This window comes from Narcine bancroftii, chromosome 4 (assembly GCF_036971445.1).
Source record: "Narcine bancroftii isolate sNarBan1 chromosome 4, sNarBan1.hap1, whole genome shotgun sequence".
NCBI classification, from domain to species: domain Eukaryota; kingdom Metazoa; phylum Chordata; class Chondrichthyes; order Torpediniformes; family Narcinidae; genus Narcine; species Narcine bancroftii.
The window spans coordinates 1816167-1837149 of NC_091472.1; the positions used below are offsets into that span (position 1 = coordinate 1816167).

Genomic DNA, 20983 nt, shown 5'->3' on the forward strand with positions numbered 1-20983 from the left:
GGTAAATCTCCTCTGTCCCCTCTCCACAGCTTCCACATCCTTCCTATAATGAGGTGACCAGAACTGAACACAATACTCTCAGTGGGGTCTCACCACAGGTTTGTAGAGTTGAAACATGACCTCTCTACTCCTGAACTCACCCCCCTATTAATTAATCCTTGCATCCCATAAGCCTTCTTAACTATCCTATCACCCTCGCGATGACTTTGGGGGGGGGGGTGTATGGTTTTGGACCCCAAGTTACCTCTGTTCACCCACACTTTTTTTGAAAATTTTATTTTTCCACTCTTCAAAACAAACATAGCATCACGTTTACAAATACAGTGATTTTTTTTTTTAACATGTTTACACATTCTTTTAGTCCACTTTGTTTCTATGGTTGGAATATAATATCAGTTTACTTGTATTTCCTCTCCCTCCCTCCCTGCCTCTGTCCCCAAACACCAAACAACTGAGGAGACAGAAACTAGTAAGGGAAAGAAAGATTCAAGAGGAATTCAACGTCCCGCCAGCCTTGCTAATCTACTTCCATATTTTGAGGTGCTTCACTGCAGCAGTTTTTATGCGTTTTGTCAGATTTTAGATCTTTGAGCCATCATTATATCTGGGCATTAAAGTGCTCGAGAAAAGGTTGCCATATTTTGACAAGTGTTGGATTTATTTCTTACGTTATATGTTATTTTCTCCATGGGCACACAGTTGTGCATCTCCGTGTACCATCGAGTGATGAGGAGGGGGGAGTCAGACTTTACACGTGATCACAATACATTTTTTTGCTAATTACTGGGCAAAAAATTTAATTTGGAATTTTGTTAATTTTCTGCCCATGTACACCAAATTTCCCAATAAATATGGCTCCAGGTCCAGTGGGAAGTCTCATTCCAATATGCTAGTACTATATTAGACAATTCAACCCAAAATGGTCTCCATGTGGGGTGTATAAAGGTACCAATTTCTAACCCACTCCTGAAGCACATTTCTGATATCTCTCAATTTCCTTTGTGAGATATAATTGGTGTAAGAAATTATATTGTACCCATCTTAGTCTGGCGTTGATCACCGATGTCATGCTCTCCCTACATAGATCTGACAAACCCTCTTCATCGATCATTACTCCCAAGTCCAACTCTCACCTCTCCCTCGATCTTTGCAGGCCTGGTTTTGGGCTCTCACTTTGCAGTACATTCTGAATATAAATTAGGGAGCGCCTCCCAGTCGAAGTAGCTGTTCCACCTCATTCCCCTCAGGTGGAGTCATGGTAGGGCCCCATTTTTCCCTCAGGAAGGATGTTAACTGTAGAAAGTAGTGAAAGGTTCCATTAGGCAAATCATATTTATCCTTCAGTTGTTCAAAGAACATGAGTTGTCTATTCTCATAGCAGTCCTCAATATTTTGGATCCTCTTTCAATGCCAAATATCAACTCATTACATATCAAAGGTGCTTTTGGGATTAATACAATATCTTTATCGATACAATCATTGATTTCCTTCCAGATTCTTTTGTTTTAGGATAGGGTTGTCCATTTTCTTGTTTATTAATTTAGTATTCGTTTTGTAAATGAAATCTCTCACCACACCCTCCCCACATTATGTAGTCCAAAGTTAACCCATTTTGGTGGATCATCTTCAAATAAAGTAATATTTCTTGAAATCTGGCAATTGCAGTCCCCCAATTTATAATCCATGGAGATCCTGGAGACTTTAAAAATGTTTTCGCGGCAAATAAATAGGAGTGGACTTAAAAAGATGTAGTAGTCTTGGCAACACCTTCATTTTGACACAATTTACCCTGCCCGTCAAAGTGATGGGCAGGTTTATCCATCTGTTTAAATTCTCTTCAATTTTTTTCAAAATTATGGGTTCATCCACACTCTTAAGTATTTGACCATTAACCCTGTACTCTGCCCTCAAATTTGACCTTCCAAAATGCATCACCTCACTTACCCCGATTGAACTTCATCTGCCACTTTTCTGCCCAACTCTGCATCCTGATAAAATCCTCTCATAACCTTCGACAACCTTCAGCTCCATCCACAACTCTACCAATCTTCGTGTCATCCACAAACTTACTGACCCATCCTTCCGCCTCTTCATCCAGGTCATTTATAAACATCACAAAGAACAGGGGTCCCAGAACAGATCCCTGCGGCCTCTCCACTAGTCACTGACCTTCCACGACTACTCTCTGCTTTCTTCCTACAACCCAATTTTTAATCCACGTGGCCAAGGTTTCACTGATTCCATGACTGATGACTTTCTGAACATGTCTCCCATGGGCATCTTGTCAAATGCCTTACTAACATCCATGTCGACCACATCTACCGCCTGACCCTCATCAATTTTTTTTGCTTCCTCCTTAAAAAATTCAATTAGACTCGTGAGACATGATCTTCTCCTCACAAAGCCCCGATGACTATCCCTGAGAAGACTGTATTACTCTAAATGCTTAAGAATCCTCTCCATTAATTTACACACCACTGGTCTAAAATTCCTAGAATTCCTCCTGTGACCTTTTTTAAACAAGTGGACCACATTTGCCATTCTCCAATCCTCTGGCACCTCCCCTGTGTCCAGGGAGGGCAGGAAGATCCTATCTAATTCTGTGAGTGAAGCGGTGTCAATGCACAAGGTTGGAATATTGAGGATATAATGGGTGCGGTGGATAGAGGGGAACAGGTTGATGCTGTATATTTGGATTTCCAGAAAGCGTTTGATAAGGTGCCGCACAAGAGACTTCTCAGTAAGTTACAGGAAAGTGGAGTCCGGGGAAGTCTATTGGCCTGGAATGAAAATTGGTTGTTTGTCAGGAGGCAGAGAGTCGGGATAAATGGGAGTTTTTCAGGTGGGCAGAGAGTGGTAAGTGGGGTGCCGCAGGGGTCAGTGTTAGGCCCACAACTGTTCATCATTTACACTGATGACTTGGAGGAGGGGACAAAATGTGGTGGAGCCAAGTTTGCGGATGACACCAAATTGAGTGGAAGAGCAAATTGTCATGAGGATGTGGAGAGTCTGCAGAGGGATATAGTTAAGCTGGATGAGTGGGCAAAGGGCTGGCAGATGGAGTACAATGTTAGTAAGAGTGAGGTGATCCACTTTGGCAAGAAAAATAAGAGCTGAATATTATTTAAAGGGTGAAAAACTACAGCATGCGGTTGTGCAGAGGGACTTGGGAGTGCTTGTGCATGAATCGCAAAAAGTTAGGTTGCAGGTACAGCAGGTTATTAAGAAGGCAAATGGAATGTTGGCCTTCATCGCGAGAGGTCATGTTGCAACTGTACAAGGTACTGGTGAGACCGCACCTGGAGTACTGTGTCCAGTTCTGGTCTCCATATTTGAGGAAGGGTATACTGGCTTTGGAGACGGTCCAGAGGAGGTTTACTAGGTTGATCCCTGGGATGAAGGGGTTGACTTATGATGAAAGATTAAATTGTCTAGGATTGTATTCGCTCGAGTTCAGAAGAATGAGAGGAGATCTTATAGAAACATAGAGGATTATGAAGGGTATGGATAGGATAGATGGAGGAAGGTTTTTTGAGCTGGCCGGGGAAACTAAAACCAGAGGACACAGTCTCAAGATTCGGGGGAGTAGATTTAGGACAGAGATGAGGAAAAATAGTTTTTCCCAGAGAGTAGTGAATGTTTGGAATTCTCTAACCAGGGAAGTGGTTGAGGCTGCCTCATTAAACATATTTAAAATTCGGTTAGATAAATTTTTACATGATAGAGGAATTAGGGGATATGGGGAGAAGGCAGGTAGGTGGAGTTGGGTCATAAATTAGATCAGCCATGATGGTATTGAATGGCGGAGCAGGCTCGATGGGCCATTTCTGGCCGACTCCTGTTCCTACTTCCTCTGTTCCTATGAATTTGTGATCACACTGTCGCAGTTGAATTGAAGTCAGTAAATTTTGATTTCTGGATCTGCATTTTTGTGCTACACAGCCGGCATGATAAATGCTTACAATAGTAGCTACAATTAAAGTGTCAATGTAGAGATGGAAATTATGGGGATGTTAGTGGGCAGAGAGCATGGAACAATGCACTGAGGTCTCTCTGCAATTACAGTGGCTTTCTACGGTTCAGCTCTACAGATGAACAGCAGGAACACTGTTACCTCAGCTTTGTTTGCAATAAAGTATTTCAAGACAGTAAGAATATTGTGGTTCCCATTTTCCTACACCAGGGGTGGGCAACCTATGGCCCGCAGGCCGGATCCAAATTTATCAGGTCCACAATCCAAAGCAAAACTACCAGGTGCAACCAGCCCTGTTGACACAAGTAGTGTCATAAAGCCAAATTCACGTTATGTTGACTCAAATTAGTGTCGCATCTCATCAAACTCACGTCTCCTCAAACTCGCATATTGTCAAACCTGTGTCTCCTCAAAACCGCATTGCATCAAAACTCAAGGAATGTAAAACTTGCATCACATCAAACTCGCATCACGTCAAACCCGTGACTTTTCAAACTTGCATCACGTTAAACCCACGTCACATCAAACTTGTGTCTCATCAAACCTGTGTCCCGTGAAACCTTTCTCATCAAATTCGCATCTCGTCAAACGCGCATTACGTCAAACCTGTGTCTTGTCAAACCTGTGTCTTATCAAACCCGTGTCTCATCAAACCTGCATCTTGTCAAACCCACATCTTGTCAAGCCCACGTCTCATCAAACCTGCATCTTGTCAAACCTGCGTCTCGTCAAACCCATGTCTCGTCAAACCTGTGTCTTATCAAACCCGTGTCTCATCAAACCTGCATGCCAAAATGTTTCCGAAACACCGTCTGCATGCTAAACAGCCCCACTGGCCAACTTGTGACCGCTGCCACAACGCAGCCAGCAGGGAGGTCACAGGGCGGCTGTGGGGAGGTCACAGGGCAGCAGGTGGGGCTGACACAGGGCGGTCAGCGGGGTGGTCACAGGGCGACCGGCGGAGCTGTCACAGGCGGCCAGCAGGGTGGGCGCAGGATGCAGCCGGCAGGTATAATGGAGAGGCAGCATCCACCACCTGGTGGCGCTGCGGCGCTCCTGTTCGGAGGACACACCACCTGCCAATCAAGGTCAAAGACTCATCCCAAGCCATCAAGGTGACCCTTGCGATTGGCCCACCTAAATCACCAGGCAGCCCGCCCAGACTCAGCCCTGATTGGCCCAGGTGAATCACCTCGCCTGACCCCTGCTGAGCCCGTGCACTTGGCTTTGAGCCATGACCACAGTAGCCAATGGGGCCCAGCCTGCCCAAGTGATTGCTTCCCCCCCCCACCCCCAGTACTGCCTATATGGACCGTGTGCCCCTTTGTTCTGGCTCTTTGGACACTACGTGGCATATAAGTACCACCTTCCACTCTGGGTTGGGGTGAGTCCCGAGGTGAGGTAGAGGTCAAGGGGTGGGGGCACATAGAATCACCCTGACCCTGACTGTTGAATGTGCATGTTCATGTAATTTCTCTGTCGGTTCCTCCTTCGTTATCCGAAGTGTACATTTTCCCCTTGCATATTGTGTGTGTAGAGGTTTGCCGAGCATATTGACCCTGTTGTCCCGTTTGCATCCCTGAAATAAACATGTGCTTTGTACCTCCACTTTGGTCTGGTTCTTAATCTGTGGCACCCAGACGAATCCGAACAACAATGGGGCAGTCACAGGGCGGCCGGTGAGGAGGTCACAGGGCAGCCGGCAGGGCTGTCAGTGCTGGAGTCAGCCAGCAGTGAGTGGGACGGCAAGCCAAAATGTTCAGCGTCTAACTGTGGGCACCAAAAGTGTCTTCCACCAAATTGTCCTAGACCTGGAATCCTTACAGGCTTCAGGGTGTGAAGGGATGTAGTTTAGGTGGCTGTGGGAGTTGGTGGGTTTGCAGAAAATGTCTGTCGAGAATTTTTGTCCTGAAGCGGAGGAAGAGAGATTGAGAAAGGGGAGAGTGTTGCTCAAAATGAACCAAGTGAATTTGAGGTCAGGGTGGAAGTTGGCAGCAAAATGGATGACATCAACGAGGTTATGGTGGGTACATGAGGTAGTACCAAAGAAGTCATTGAAATACCAGAGGAAGAGTTGAAGGTCCATGCCAGTGTAGGCTTGCAACATGGATTGTTCCATCTAGCCAACAAGAAGTCAGGCAGGTACCCATGCTTACCCCTTTGCCCTGGAGAAAGTGAAAGGAGAAATTATTGAGGGTGAGGACAAGTTCTGCCAGCTAGAGGAAGGTGGTGGTGGTGGTGGAGGGGGACTGGTTGGGTCTGTGGACCAGAAAGAAACAAAGGGCTTTGAGGCCTTTGAAATGGGGGATGGAGGTGCATAGTGATTGGATGACCATGGTAAAGATGAAGCGGTCGAGTTCAGAGAACTGTAAGTTGTTGAAGTGATGGGGTGCGTGTGAAGTATTGCGGATGGAGTCAACCCTAATCTTCGCCAGTTCAGTGGGGCAAGAGCACATGGAAATGATGGATCTGCTAAGACAGTGGGTTTGTGGATCTTGGGAAGAGGGTAAAAACGGGCCATATGGGGTTGGGAAACAATGAGCTTGGAGGCCATGCCAGGGAGGTGACCAGAAGTGATGAGTTTAGAGACAAAGGTTTGATGAGTTTAGGTGGGGTCCTGTTGGAGGGGTAAGGAAAAGGAGGTCTGAGAGTTGTCATCTGGCTTTGGCCCGAAGTCAGTGTGCCAGACTACAACAGCACCACCCTTGTCTGTGGGTTTGATGGTGAATGTTAAGTGGCTTACTCTTACCTGGACTGACCAACATGCAACTCCAGATCCTTAATTGTTTCTGAAGTGGACTATCAAGCCACCCTGATCGACAGCAGTTCGTCATGTGCCCAAATTCTGTGAATGAAGTGTAAGCATTATTCAGCATACAAATGAGTCAGGAGAGAGATGGAATATTCCCGATTTGACTGGGATGAGTGCACCTCCAACAATTCTGCTTTTCCTGCAGCAGTCAAGGCTCAGAGGGAAGTGTGGTGGGATACTGTAATAGAGTCATTGATACTGTAACTCCTCTCCCTCCAGGATCCTTAATAAAGACAGTATCACCCAATCTCTTCCCTCAGTTCTGCCTTGGAATCAGTCCGACGGCATGGAAGATTTACAGTGATTAAAGCCTGTTAATCCTGACCTGTCCGTCAGGTCTAATTGATAACACTACAATTTATTCACTATACCTACCTGCCACAGATAAGGCTCTTCGAGCAAAGAAGCTGGACACTGACCTCAAGAATCCAGAGGCCTCTATGAAATTCAATCAGTGGCTGCACTGACTGAACGCCTTTATGAGGCCACACGACATCTGGGACGAGGTCGATAAGAGACCTGGTGTTTGTGCAGGTCGTCCACTGCATCTTCCAGGTGACTAGAGACTGTGAGACTTACTCAGTTGCTATGGAGCTCCTGCAGAGACAGTACCTGGCCCTGAAGAATGTGATCTACACCAGATACCTCCTGGGCAGCCGTCGACAAGCACCTGGTGAGTTCATTGACAAATACATTTTTTTTTAAAATTTTTAAATAATTTTTTATTTTTCATACTATGAACCATATCAACAAAAATATGTACAAACGTTTCTCATTAAATTTACAGTGGTCTTTTCTCCCTTTTTTCCCCCCTTTCCTTCCCTCCCCTCTACCCACCCCCCTCCAAAACCCATAAATATTCAAGAAATACAAAACAATAAAACCATAAAACAATATCTTCACACAAAGGAAAATAAACAAGAAAAATGCGTCATCTATTTATTGCACACTGAATCTGGTCGTTTTGTCTTCTTATCATTTTCATTTTAGGGGGTGGAGGTCAAGGCAAGCTCTCTCTGGTATGTTCCATGTAGGGTTCACAAATTTGTTCCAACATTGTGACTTTATTTTTTTACATTATGTTATTTTTTCCAATGGAATACATTTTTTCATTTCCATGTTCCATTGCGGTATTCTCAGGCTCTCTTCCATTTTCCATATTGACATTATACATTTTTTTTGCTACTGCTAAGGCTATCATAATGAATCTTTTTTGCATTTTATCCAATTTGAAAAGAATTATCTAATTCTTTACTTCTCATGTTACTTAAAAGAAATATCTCTGGATTTTTTGGTATGTTATTTTTTGTAATTTTATTTTGTATCTGATTTAGTTCTTCCCAAAATGTATTTATTTTCGTACATGCCCAAATTGCATGTAATGTTGTTCCAATTTCCTTCTTATAGCGAAAACATCTATCCGATAATGTTGAATCCCATTCTTTTAACTTTTGATATATACCCTGTGTAACCAATTTTACTGTATCATGCGTAACCTCGTGTTTATTGTATTCTTCATAGTTCCAGAACATAACTTTCCCATGCTTCATTTTTTATCTTTATGTTTAGATCCTTTTCCCACTTCTGCTTAGGTTTATAGTTTATTTCATTTTCCTTATCTTGCAGCTTAATGTACATGTTCATTATAAATCTTTTAATTATCATTGGGTCTGGAATCACATATTCAAAGCTGCTTCCTTCAGATAATCTCAAGCTGTTTCCCAATTTATCCTTCAAATAAGCTTTCAGTTGATGATATGCAAACATTGTACCGTGAGTTATTCCATATTTGTCCTTCAACTGTTCAAATGTTAATAAATTATTTCCCAAAAAACAATTTTCTATTCTTTTCATTCCTTTTCTCTCCCATTCTCTAAAGGAAAGGTTATCTACTGTAAAAGGGATGAGTGGATTTTGCGTCAGTAATAATTTTGATATTTGATAGTTCATTTTTTTCCTTTCTAAGTGGATCTTCTTCCATGTATTAAGTAAATGATACAGTACTGGTGAGGTTTTATATTGCACTAGCTTTTCAACCCACTTATAAAGTATATGTTCCGGTACCTTCTCCCCTATTTTATCTAGTTCTATCTTAGTCTAGTCTGGTTTTTCCCTTGTCTGGTAAAAATGTGATAAATATCTTAATTGTGGCTCTATAATAATTTCTAAAATTTGGTAACTGCAAATCACCTTGATTATACCTCTCTGCTAATTTATCTAATGTTACTCTCGGTTTCCTCCCTTTCCACAAGAATTTCCTTATTATTCTCTTTAGTTCATTAAAGAATTTTTCTGTTAAAGGAATTGGTAACGTTTGAAATAAGTATTGTATCCTTGGGAACACATTCATTTTAATGCAATTTACCCTCCCTATCAACGTTAGTGGTAATTCTTTCCAATGTTCTAAGTCTTCCTGCAATTTCTTTATTAGTGGCTGATAATTTAGTTTGTACAAGTGGCTTAAGTTATTGTCTAACCTGATCCCTAGGTATCGGATTGCATGTGCTTGCCATTTAAATGGTGATTCTTTTTTAAATTCTGTATAATCCGCGTTACTCATTGGCATCGCTTCACTTTTATTTGCGTTGATCTTGTACCCCGATATTTCTCCATATTCCTTCAATTTCTTACATAAGTCTTTTACTGATACCTCTGGTTCTGTTAGGTATACTACGATGTCATCTGCAAATAAGCTGATTTTATACTCCTTCTCCTTTATTTTTATCCCTTTTATTTTATTTTCTATTCTTATCAGTTCTGCCAAAGGTTCTATTGCTAAGGCGAACAATGAGGGGGATAATGGACATCCCTGTCTAGTTGCCCTACTTAATTTAAAGCGACTCGATACATATCCATTTACTACTACCATTTACTATAATGTTCCATTATACAATACTTTAATCCAATTTATATATTTTTCTGGTAGATTGAACTTCTGTAATACTTTAAATAAGTAGTTCCGCTCTACTCTGTCAAAGGCTTTTTCTACGTCTAGAGCAACAGCCACTGTTGGTTTCTTATTTCCTTGAACTGCGTGGATTAGACTAATAAGTTTACAGATATTGTCCGCTGTTTGTCTTTTCTTAATAAATCCATTTTGATCTGTTTGCTAATAATTTTGCTATTATCTTATAATCTGAATTAAGTAGAGATATTGGTCTATATGATGCTGGTGTTAGTGGATCTTTCCCCGTCTTTGGTATTACTGTAATTATTGCTGTCTTACATGAATCTTGCAAGTTTTGTGTTTCTTCTATCTGGTTCATTACTTCCGGGAGAGGAGGAATTAATAACTCTTTAAATGTTTTATAAAATTCTATTGGAAATCCATCCTCTCCTGGTGTTTTATTGTTCAGCAGCTTTTTTTAATATATCCTGTACTTCCTCTATTTCAAACGGTTTTATTAGTTTGTTTTGTTCCTCTTTTTTGCAATTTCAGCTAAAAATTCCTCTATTTCATCATCTTTCCCCTCGTTCTCAGTTTGGTGTAATTATTCATAAAATTCCTTAAAATTTTCATTAATCTCTATTGGGTTATATGTAATTTGTTTGTCCTTTTTCCTTGATGCCAGTATTGTTCTTTTAGCTTGTTCTGTTTTAAGTTGCCAGGCTAATATTTTATGTGTTTTTTCTCCCAGTTTGTAATACTTTTGCTTTGTTTTCATTATGTTCTTCTCCACCTTGTACGTTTGTAATGTTTCGTATTTAATTTTTTTGTCACCAATTCTCTCCTTTTTGCTATATCATCCCTTTTTACTAGTTCCTTTTCTGTACTTACTATCTCCCTTTCCAACTGCTCTATTTCCCGATTGTAGTCTTTTTTCATCTTAGTCATTTATTATCTACCCTCTAATGAAGGCTTTCATTGCATCCCATAATATAAATTTGTCTTTCACTGATCCTGTGTTTATTTCAAAATATGTTTTAATTTGGCATTCAATAAACTCCCTTTTAAGTAGTATGGAGTTTAACCTCCATCTATATGTTCTTGGTGGGATGTCCTCCAGTTCTATTGCTAATAACAGGGGCGAATGATCTGAAGGTAGTCTAGCTTTATACTCAGTTTTCCTAACTCTCCCTTTAATATGGGTTGACAACAAAAACATATCAATCCTTGAGTATGTTTTATGCCTACTCGAATAATATGAGTATTTCTTCTCTCTTGGGTGCTGCCTCCTCCATATATCTATAAGTTTCATTTCCTGCATTGATTTAACCATAAATTTGGCCACTTTATTCTTTTTACTTGTCTTTTGTCCAGTTTTATCCAACATTGGGTCCAAATTAAGGTTAAAATCCCCTCCTATCAATATATTTCCTGGTGTGTCTGCGATCTTCAAAAAAATATCCTTCATAAACTTTTGACCCTCCTCGTTAGGCGCATATATATTGAGCAAATTCCAAAATTCTGAGTATATCTGACACTTTATCATTGCATATCTCCCTGCCGGATCTATTAGAGGAGGAAATAATAGATCCAGCAGGGAGGTATGTAATGATAAAGTGTCAGATATACTCAGAATTTTGGAATTTGCTGGATATATATGCGCCTAACGAGGAGGATCAAAAGTTTATGCAGGATATTTTTTTGAAGATATTTTTTGATTGGTACAATTTTGTTAACTAGTATGGCTACACCTCTAGCTTTTGAATTATAGGATGCTGCAGTTACGTGTCCTACCCAGTCTCTCTTTAATTTATTATGTTCTGCTTCAGTTAGATGCATTTCCTGTACAAATGCTATATCTATTTCTTCCTTCTTCAATAAATTTAGTAGCCTCTTTCTTTTAATTTGGTTATGTATTCCATTAATGTTTATAGTCATATAGTTAAACATGGCCATCTTATATCTTGCATACCTCTCCTTTCCACCTCTTCGCCACCTCCATCCCCCTTTTCCCCATTTTCATCTCTTAGTTTTCTCTTATTACACTTAATGTATTACAATACATTTAAGACATAAATTACCCCCGCAGTTCCCACATCCACTAATACATTAACCCCAAATGTTCCCCCCACCTCTCTGAGTTGCCCCATATCCCTTGTCGGGCAACCACAACTCCCCTTTTCATTTGGATTGCGATCTTGTTCGCAGCATCAACTGATTTTGCAGCGACGGTTATTCCCCTTCTACCCAGCCCTCTCCAGAAAAACTTTTTTTTAAAACACATATAACAAAGCTCTCTCTCTTCTTTCCCCCCCTTACTCCCTTCCTTCCCTTCTCTTTTCTCTCTTTAGTTCTTTACATATACAGTTTTTACATCTTTATATATACTTTATCTCCGTTCTTCATTCTTGTTACATCTCTTCATCTCTTCTCCTGTCCTGCAAACGTTCTGCAAATTCTTGCATTTTCTCTGGATCTGAGAACAGTCTTTTTGCTCCCCGGGTATAAATATTTTAAGTACGGCTGGATGTCTTAACATGAATTTGTAACCTTTTTTCCATAAAATCATTTTTGCTGTATTAAATTCCTTCCTCCTCTTTAAGAGTTCAAAACTTATGTCTGGGTAAAAAAATATTTTTTGACCCTTGTATTCCAATGGTTCATTATCTTCTCTAACTTTATTCCTTGCCCGTTCCAGTAAATTTTCTCTTGTTGTGTATCTCAAAAATTTTATTTAGATGGATCTTGGTTTTTGATGTGCCTGCCACATTGACCACCGCCAGTGGGCTGATATTGCCTCAAACCGTGCATCTTGGCGCCTCATAGTTCGGCGGGCAGCAACCTCCTTTGAAGAAGACCGCAGAGCCCACCTCACTGACAAAAGACAAAGGAGGAAAAACTCAACACCCAACCCCAACCCACCAATTTTCCCTTGCAACCGCTGCAACCGTGTCTGCCTGTCCCGCATCGGACTTGTCAGCCATAAACGAGCCTGCAGCTGACGTGGACATTACCCCTCCATAAATATTCGTCCGCGAAGCCAAGCCAAAGAAAAGAAAAGGTTTCGGAGCTAATGCTCTATGTGCCCTTTCTATTTCCACTTCTTCCTGCATTTCTGTCATTCCCAGGACCTTCAGGATCCATCCTTTTAGAAATTCCTTCATGTCTGTGCCTTTTTCACCCTCCTTCAGGTCCACTATTTTTATGTTGTTTCATCATATCAATTTTCTGAGATAACAACTCTTGTGTCTCTTTGATTTTTTTGTCACTTTCTTCCAATTTTTCTCTTAAATCATTTACTTCCATTTCTACAGCCGTTTCCTGCCCTTCCACATTCTCTACTCTTTTCCCTATTTCTGTCATTTCCAATTCTAACCTTTGGATTTTCTCTTCTGTTCTTTTCATTTTCCTTTTAATTGCATTAAATTCTAATGACAACCATTCTTTTAATGATCTCATTTGTTCTTCATGAAAGACTTTATCTATATTCTGTTCATCAGTTTTACCTTTTATTTCTCTTTGTCCATCAGTTTTACCTTTTATTTCTCTTTGTCCATCAGTTTTACCTTCTATTTCTCTGTGAAGATCTTGGTCTTCTTCTTCTTCTTCTTCTGTGTCTGTATCTGTGTTTGTGTCTGTATCTCTTCTGTTTTTCCTGATGAGCTGCTTGTATCTCTTTGTCGAGGCTGTTCTTGCTGGGCCTCTTGTTGCTGGTCCTCCCCTCCTGGGCTGCTCGCCTGTTGTGCTTCCTGACATTGATCTTATTGTCAGTCATCCCTCCGTCTATCTCCCTTATCGGTTTCATCGCCCCCCTCTTCTGCTGGTTTCCTCATCCTCCAGCTGAGAGCCCTGGTATCGGGCATCCCTCAGCTTTTCGCTCTGTGGCAGCCCGCTCCGCTGCTGAGCCCCCTCCTGCCGGTGTCCACTTTCTCCTTTGATTGCGCACTGCACACTTTTGTTGGGCTCCGTGAGCCATTTTTGTTGTCTACCGGCTGATGAGTCGTGACTCCGCAGGGCAGGCACTGACCTCGAGGGTCGGGCGCACCTCGCCTCTGCAGGTAAAGCCTTCTTCTTTCTTCTCCGGCGACTTTTCTATTTCTTTTTTCTGGTTGTTTTTACTTTCTCCTTCTTGGAAGCCATCTTTCTCTTCTCTATATCTTTATCTTCTATTTCTTATATTTTATTTTGGTAATGCTTTACTTTTTCCTATTTTCCTGGAGACGGCTGGTTTTCCCAACCAGCCACTACTCCATCACGTGACTCCTCTCCCATTGACGAATACATTTGAGCCTTATGAGAGTTGGGGAGAGCTTGTGGCTGCACTGATGTTACAGGAGGAGCTGATCAGGGACCCCTGTGTGGCCAGTCTCAGGTCCGATCCTGGAGAAGGGTGATCAGACCCTGCAGGACGTGGCTGATCTCACCAAGGCACTAGAGACAGCCCAACAGAATGTAGAGGTTTACTCCTCTGGCAATGCAGCACCTCATGGGGAGCATGGGCACCACCATTTTGGGACATGGGGTCCCAAACAACAGCCGCATTCACTGAGCACCCAAGGTGCTATTACTGTGGCCAGACAAAGCACCATGGAAGAACTCTCCTGCCAGAAGCACGACCTGATCCACCTGTGGAAGAAAAGGACACTACGCAAGGGTATGTAGGTCCAGACTTTCCCCTTGCAGAGCCACATGTGAACTGCAGCCATCACCATCTTGGACCGCGTCACCTCTGGTTCCACTCCTGGTTGTGGAGAATAGTGCAGTGGGAACCCAGGGATGACGGCACACTTCAGGCAGCGTCTGTGTGCGAACTATGGGGGCAGCCATCTTCGGGGTACTTGCACCAATGTGCAAGCAGATCACCTCCAAGCCCCTGCTATCCCGGGGTCACCAGGCTTTATCACCGTGAGACCCCACATCCTCCCGTACTTGGTTGAGGACATCAGGGAGCTGACCTGCAACTGCCTGGCCTGCACGGAGTGCAAGCCACACTTCTAGATTGGAGAAATCTCACCTGATCAAGGCCACCTACCCCTTCGAATGCCTAAGTATGGACTTCAAGGACCCATTCCCCTCCACGAACCGGAATGTGTACTTTCTCAACATTGTTGACAAATAATCACAGTTCCCGTTTGCCATCCCCTGCCCAGATATGAGTCTGGCTACTGCCATTAAGTCCCTGCGTTACCTCTTTATGCTCTTCCACAGTGACATGGGGTCCTCATTCATGAGCAAGGAGTTACGCCAATACCTGTTGGCCAAAGACATAGACAGAAGCAGGACCCCCGAGTGAATGGCCAGGTGGAAAGGGAGAATGGCATAATTTGGAGAGCAGTCCTTCTGGCACTCGTCAAAAGGGCTGCCCGTCTCCCAGAAGCAAGAGGTCCTACCAGAGGCATTCCACGCCACCAGGTCCCTCTGTTGTACAGTGACAAATGTGACGCTGGATGAAAATTTATTCTCCTTCCCCAGGAGGTCGGTGTCGGGACAATGCTTCCAGTCTGGTTGATGATCCCAGGACCTGTGCTACTCCGGAGACACACCAGAACCCATAAAGCAGACCCCCTGTTCAAGAAGGTCCACCTCCTCCACGTGAACCCGCAGTATGTCTACGTGCAGTAACAGGATGGGCAGAGAGCCACTGTCTCTGTCCAAGACCTGGAAAATGCAGGGGCCCCCACAACTAAGGGGTTCGCTGAACCAACCACGGCCGATCGACCAGCACCCCTCCCCTTCCCCACGACTAGCAGACAGGGCTAAGGATTCGATCCCACCATCGACATTTGCTGCACAGCCCCAATCCCAATCCACACTACCCCACTCCCAAACCAGCCCCTACTGATTCTGTTCAGCTATCTGAATCGCAGCCCATCACACAGAGCACTGCCCAGGAGCCTGCAGCAACACCACGGCCGGCACTGTAATGGTCACTGTGATGGACGAAACCACCGGACAGGCTGAACCTGGAAATAGACTCTGAATGGACTCTGACACTTCACCCCGCCGGATTCTTGTTTCAAAGGAAGGGGTGAATGTCGTGGAACACAGTAATAAATGTATTGTACAGGTTGGCCCACCCTGATACTGTAACCCCTCCTCCAGGATCCCTAATAAAAGCAGTATTGTCCAATCCCCTCCTTCAGTACTGCCTTGGAATAGGCCAACAGCATGTAAGATATGCCTGTGTACCAGCACTACAACTCCCAGGAGGCATTGAACCGGCCATGTGACGTCAGTGTGTGTCGAACGCATGATTTGGGCTTTTAAAAGGTTGTACATGTGATGAAGGGTAAATCCATTTGATTTACTCTAGAAACACCTTGTGTAGTTATTTCGTTGTGTCCACTGTGATTCAAGTGGCCACAATGGATGACCCTAACGGATCCAAAAACGTATTTTTGGACAAACACGGACTCTGCAGCCATTGCTGTGAAGCTGACACCTTTCTGGACAGCTGAGCCTGAACTATGGTTCCAACAGGCTGAAGAACAATTTCACTTTCACAAAGTCGACTGGACACCACTAGTTATTACCAAATCGTTAGTGCCCTGAACCAGGCCATCGCTAAGAGGGTCGGCGACTCCCTACAGGATCCACCACGTACCAGCAAGTATGACGCTTTTATTAACTAAAAGACTGGAGCATATTACAAGTAGGTCGACCAGTCCAGAATGACCTGGTCTGGTGAGGAGCAATCCTTTAAGACCTGCCAGTAGGTGATGCTACACTCTCAGCCAATCACAGTCATCCTACATGACGATATGTACATAGACACATTGGTGATAGAATCTGTACGATCACATTCACCCCTTCTTTGAGAACCGACCCCAGGTTGGATGGAGGTTAGGGTCTGTACCGGTCAGGGGGTCTGACCATCTGGCGTGACCACTGTGGTGCCGAGATTGGGGTTTCCAGAGTCGTGTCATCAGCAGGCCCGTAGGGTGCGGCCACTGCTTCACTCAATTTCCCAACGGCGTTGTCGACAGTCTGGCCTGAGCTGGTGAGGTGGTGCTGGTCCCTCTGTTCAAGCACATGACCTGGGGGAGAAAGAATAGGGGGAGGATGGGTTAAAGGCACTGTTGCGCGTGATCCGGCTTGGGCTAGGTCCCTTACTGAGACTATGTCCTCCCGTCCGTCTAGGTACTCAACGTAGGCATAATGTGGGTTCGCATGGAGCAGAGTCACTCGGTCAACCAAGGGGTCGTTCTTAGAGTATCGGACGTGGCATCGTAAAAGGACTGGACTGGGTACCTTGAGCCATGCCGGTATGGTTGTACCCGACTCGGATTTCCTCAGGAAAGAGAACATCCTTTCATGGGGGTGGCATTGGTCACGGTGCATAGAGGGAGCGGATGGAGTGCAGGGCACTAGTTAGCACATCCTGCCTGCGAGAGGTGGGGAGACCTTTGGACCAGAGGGCAAGCGTAACTGCTTTCCAGACGGTGGCATTCTCTCTTTCAACTTGCCCATTACCGCATGGGTTATAGCTGGTGGTCCTGCTTGAAGCAATACCCCGCTCCAGAAGGTACTGCCGCAGCTCTGCGCTCATAAACGAGGACCCCCCTGTCACTGTGGATGTAATTGGGGTACCCGAAGATGGCGAAGATGCTGTGCAGGGCCTCTATAACTGAGGAGGCAGTCATGTCTGAGCAGGGCACAGTGAACAGGAAGCGGGAGTATTTGTCGATGGCTGTAAGGATGTAGGTGTTACGTTTGGTCGATGGTAGAGGCCCCTTGAAGTCTATGCTGAGACGCTCAAAGGGGCGGGTGGCTTTGATGACGTGGGTCTTCTCCGGATGGAAGAAATGGGGCTTGCACTCAGCACACACTGGGCAGGCTCGGGTCATGGAGCGAATGTCTTCAACCGTGTAGGGCAGGTTGCAAGCTTTGACAAAGTGCGTGAACCTAGTGACCCCTGGATGACAGAGCTCCTTGTGGGAGTTTCTGCAGCCTGTCCAGTTGCATGTTGGCACAATTCCCCCTGGAAAGCGCATCTGGCGGGTCATTGAGTTTACCTGGCCGATACAGTATGACATAATTAAAGGTGGAGAGCTTGATTCTCTACCTGGCGATTTTGTCATTCTTGATCTTACCTCGCCGGGTATTGCTAAACATGAAGGAGACCGCGCGTTGGTTGGTCAGCAGCGTAAAGCACCTGCCAGTGAGGTAGTGTCTCCAACGACGTACTGCTTCAACTATGGCCTGGGCCTCCTTCTTGACAGAGGAGTGTCGGCTCTCAGGACCTTGGAAGGTTCTGGAGAAGGAGGCTACCGGCTGGCCGGCCTGGTTCAAAGTGGCTACCAGTGCAAAGTCAGACGCATCGCTTTCGACTTGGAATGGAATGGACTCGTCGATGGCGTGCAGCGTTGTAGCAGCGATGTCCGATTTGATGCAGATGAAGGCCACTCTGGCTTCGGTTGACAGGGGGAAGGAGGTGGTCTTGGTGAGTGGCCATGCCTTGTTGGCATAGTGTGGAACCCATTGGGCATAGTAAGAGAAAAAACCCAGGCAGCGTCTGAGTGCCTTCTGGGTGTGTGGGGGGGGGGGGGGCAAGTCCATGAGGGGACGCATGTGGTCAAGGTCCGGCATGACCACCCCATTCTCCACCACACAACCAGAATTGCAAGCCAAGTGGTCCAGAAGACACACTTGTCGAAATTGTAGGTCAAGTTCAGCCGAGTTGCAGTCTGAACAAATTTCTCAAGGTTGACATCATGATCTTCATGTCATGGCCGCAGATGGTGACATTGTCCAGATACGGGAAAGTAGCAGTCAGCCCGTTCTGGTCCATTTCCCACTGGAAGACCGCGACACCATTTGTGACCCCAAAGGGTACCCTGAGGAATTGATAGAGCCGCCCATTCATTTCGAAGGCTGTGAAAGGTCGGTCTTCTCGGCGGATCAGGATCTGATGATAGGCCGAACGTAAGTCAATGGTGGAAAATACACAGTATTGGGCGATCTGATTCACCACATCCGTGATCCGTGGAAGGGGGTACGCGTCCAGGAGTGTGAAGCGGTTGATTGTCTGGCTGTAGTCAACCACCATCCGCAGCTTCTCCCCGTTTTTAACAACCACTACCTGGGACCTCCATGGACTCAAACTAGGTTTGATAATGCACTCATCCAGCAGTCTGCGCACCTCACTTGTGATAAATTTCCTGTGTTAATAACTATATTGCCGGCTTTTGGTGGCCACAGGATTCTAGCCAGGGGTGAGATTTGCAAAAAGTGCTGGTGGAGCAACTCAGAGGGTGGAGAGACTACAGGTGAGGCCCCGGGGCATGGGGGCGGGTGGCTCGAGCTGCCGCTGGCAGGAGGCTTCCAGGGTGGAGTGGTAACAGACAGAGAGCGGAGTGTGAGGTCCCCCAAAGTGCAGGGAAATGGTTTGAAACTGGCACTGAAAATCCAGTCCCAGCAGAGCAGGGGCGCATAATTGGGGAAGGACTAATAGTTTGAAGTCTGTGAATGTGATGCCCTAGACTTTAAGGGTCGCCACGCAGCACCCCTTTACCCCAGTTGAGGGCGATCTGGTCACCAATGAAATTCTCTGTGCAGTGGGGAGAATAATCAGTCCGCAACGGTGGGCCAGGTCTGAGCGGATAAAACTGTCAGTTGACCCCGAGTCAAATAAGTAATTGGTATAGTGTCCATGCACTTTAATCAGTTCCATTGCTTTTGTGAGGGGTTGGGGGAAATCCTGGTTGAGGGTTATTGATGCAGAGACTTGTAATGGGGACAGTGGAGACCTGCGTGATGACATCATGCAAACAGTGGGGCCTGAAAAATCAGTGTCGGTGTTGATGCCTGCAGCCAAAGGTAAGTGTTGGGGATCGCTGCTTGCCGTCGGCGGTGCGGCGGTCAGCAGGGGGGCACTCAGAGGAGGAGGATCCCTGGACCGCAGCATCGGCATGTCCCCAGTCGGCGCTACGGCGGTTACGCTGGATAATCAGGCCCCCTGACCGGTACAGCCCCTAACCTCCATCCACCCTGGGGTCATAGGAACATAGGAACATAGGAAGTAGGAACAGGAGTAGGCCAAAAATGGCCCATCGAGCCTGCTCCGCCATTCAATACCATCATGGCTGATCTAATTTATGACCCAACTCCACCTACCTGCCTTCTCCCCATATCCCCTAATTCCTCTATCATGTAAAAATTGATCTAACCGAATTTTAAATATGTTTAATGAGGCAGCCTCAACCACTTCCCTGGTTAGAGAATTCCAAACATTCACTACTCTCTGGGAAAAACTATTTTTCCTCATCTCTGTCCTAAATCTACTCCCCCGAATCTTGAGACTGTGTCCTCTGGTTTTAGTTTCCCCGGCCAGCTCAAAAAACCTTCCTACATCTATCCTATCCATACCCTTCATAATCCTCTATGTTTCTATAAGATCTCCTCTCATTCTTCTGAACTCGAGCGAATACAATCCTAGACGATTTAATCTTTCATCATAAGTCAAACCCTTCATCCCAGGGATCAACCTAGTAAACCTCCTCTGGACCGTCTCCAAAGCCAGTATACCCTTCCTCAAATATGGAGACCAGAACTGGACACAGTACTCCAGGTGCGGACTCACCAGTACCTTGTACAGTTGCAACATGACCTCCCTACTCCTGAATTAAATTCCTCTCGCGATGAAGGCCAACATTCCATTTGCCTTCTTAATAACCTGCTGCACCTGCAAACTAACGTTTTGCGATTCATGCACAAGCCCTCCCAAGTCCCTCTGCACAACCGCATGCTGTAGTTTTTCACCCTTTAAATAATATTCAGCTCTTATTTTTCTTGCCAAAGTGGATCACCTCACACTTACTAACATTGTCCTCCATCTGCCAGACCTTTGCCCACTCATCCAGCTTAACTCTATCCCTCTGCAGACTCTCCACATCCTCATTACAATTTGCTCTTCCACTCAATTTGGTGTCATCCGCAAACTTGGCTACACCACATTTTGTCCCCTCCTCCAAGTCATCAATGTAAATGATGAACAGTTGTGGGCCTAACACCAACCCCTGCGGCACCCCACTTACCACTCTCTGCCCACCTGAAAAACTCCCATTTATCCCGACTCTCTGCCTCCTGTCAGACAACCAATTTTCAATCCAGGCCAATAGACTTCCTCGGACTCCACTTTTCTGTAACTTACTAAGAAGTCTCTTGTGCAGCACCTTATCAAACGCTTTCTGGAAATCCAAATAGACAACATCAACCTTTTCCCCTCTATCCACCGCACCCATTATATCCTCAAAGAATCCTAACAGGTTTGTCAAACAAGATCTTCCCTTTCTAAAACCATGCTGCGTCT

The 20983-nt window shown here is 44.8% G+C and overlaps 1 protein-coding gene across 8 annotated transcripts in view; it reads right to left on the reverse strand.

The window, feature by feature from the left end:
- Positions 1-20983, reverse strand: part of LOC138760267 (protein EFR3 homolog B-like) — a 242207-nt gene that overhangs the window by 162657 nt on the left and 58567 nt on the right. For 7 of the 8 annotated variants that reach the window (XR_011355520.1, XM_069930610.1, XM_069930612.1 and 4 more), the window contains exons 2-3: positions 6723-6818; positions 1134-1293 (exon numbers count right to left, since the gene is read on the reverse strand). Coding sequence is in view for 6 of the 8 variants with exons in the window: in XM_069930610.1 (XP_069786711.1) it covers positions 1134-1185 (52 nt within the window). In the remaining 2 variants the exon portion in view is untranslated. Of the gene's footprint in view, positions 1-1133; positions 1294-6722; positions 6819-7160; positions 7333-20983 lie in introns of those variants that run through there. The other variant, XM_069930606.1, reaches the window with a different exon arrangement.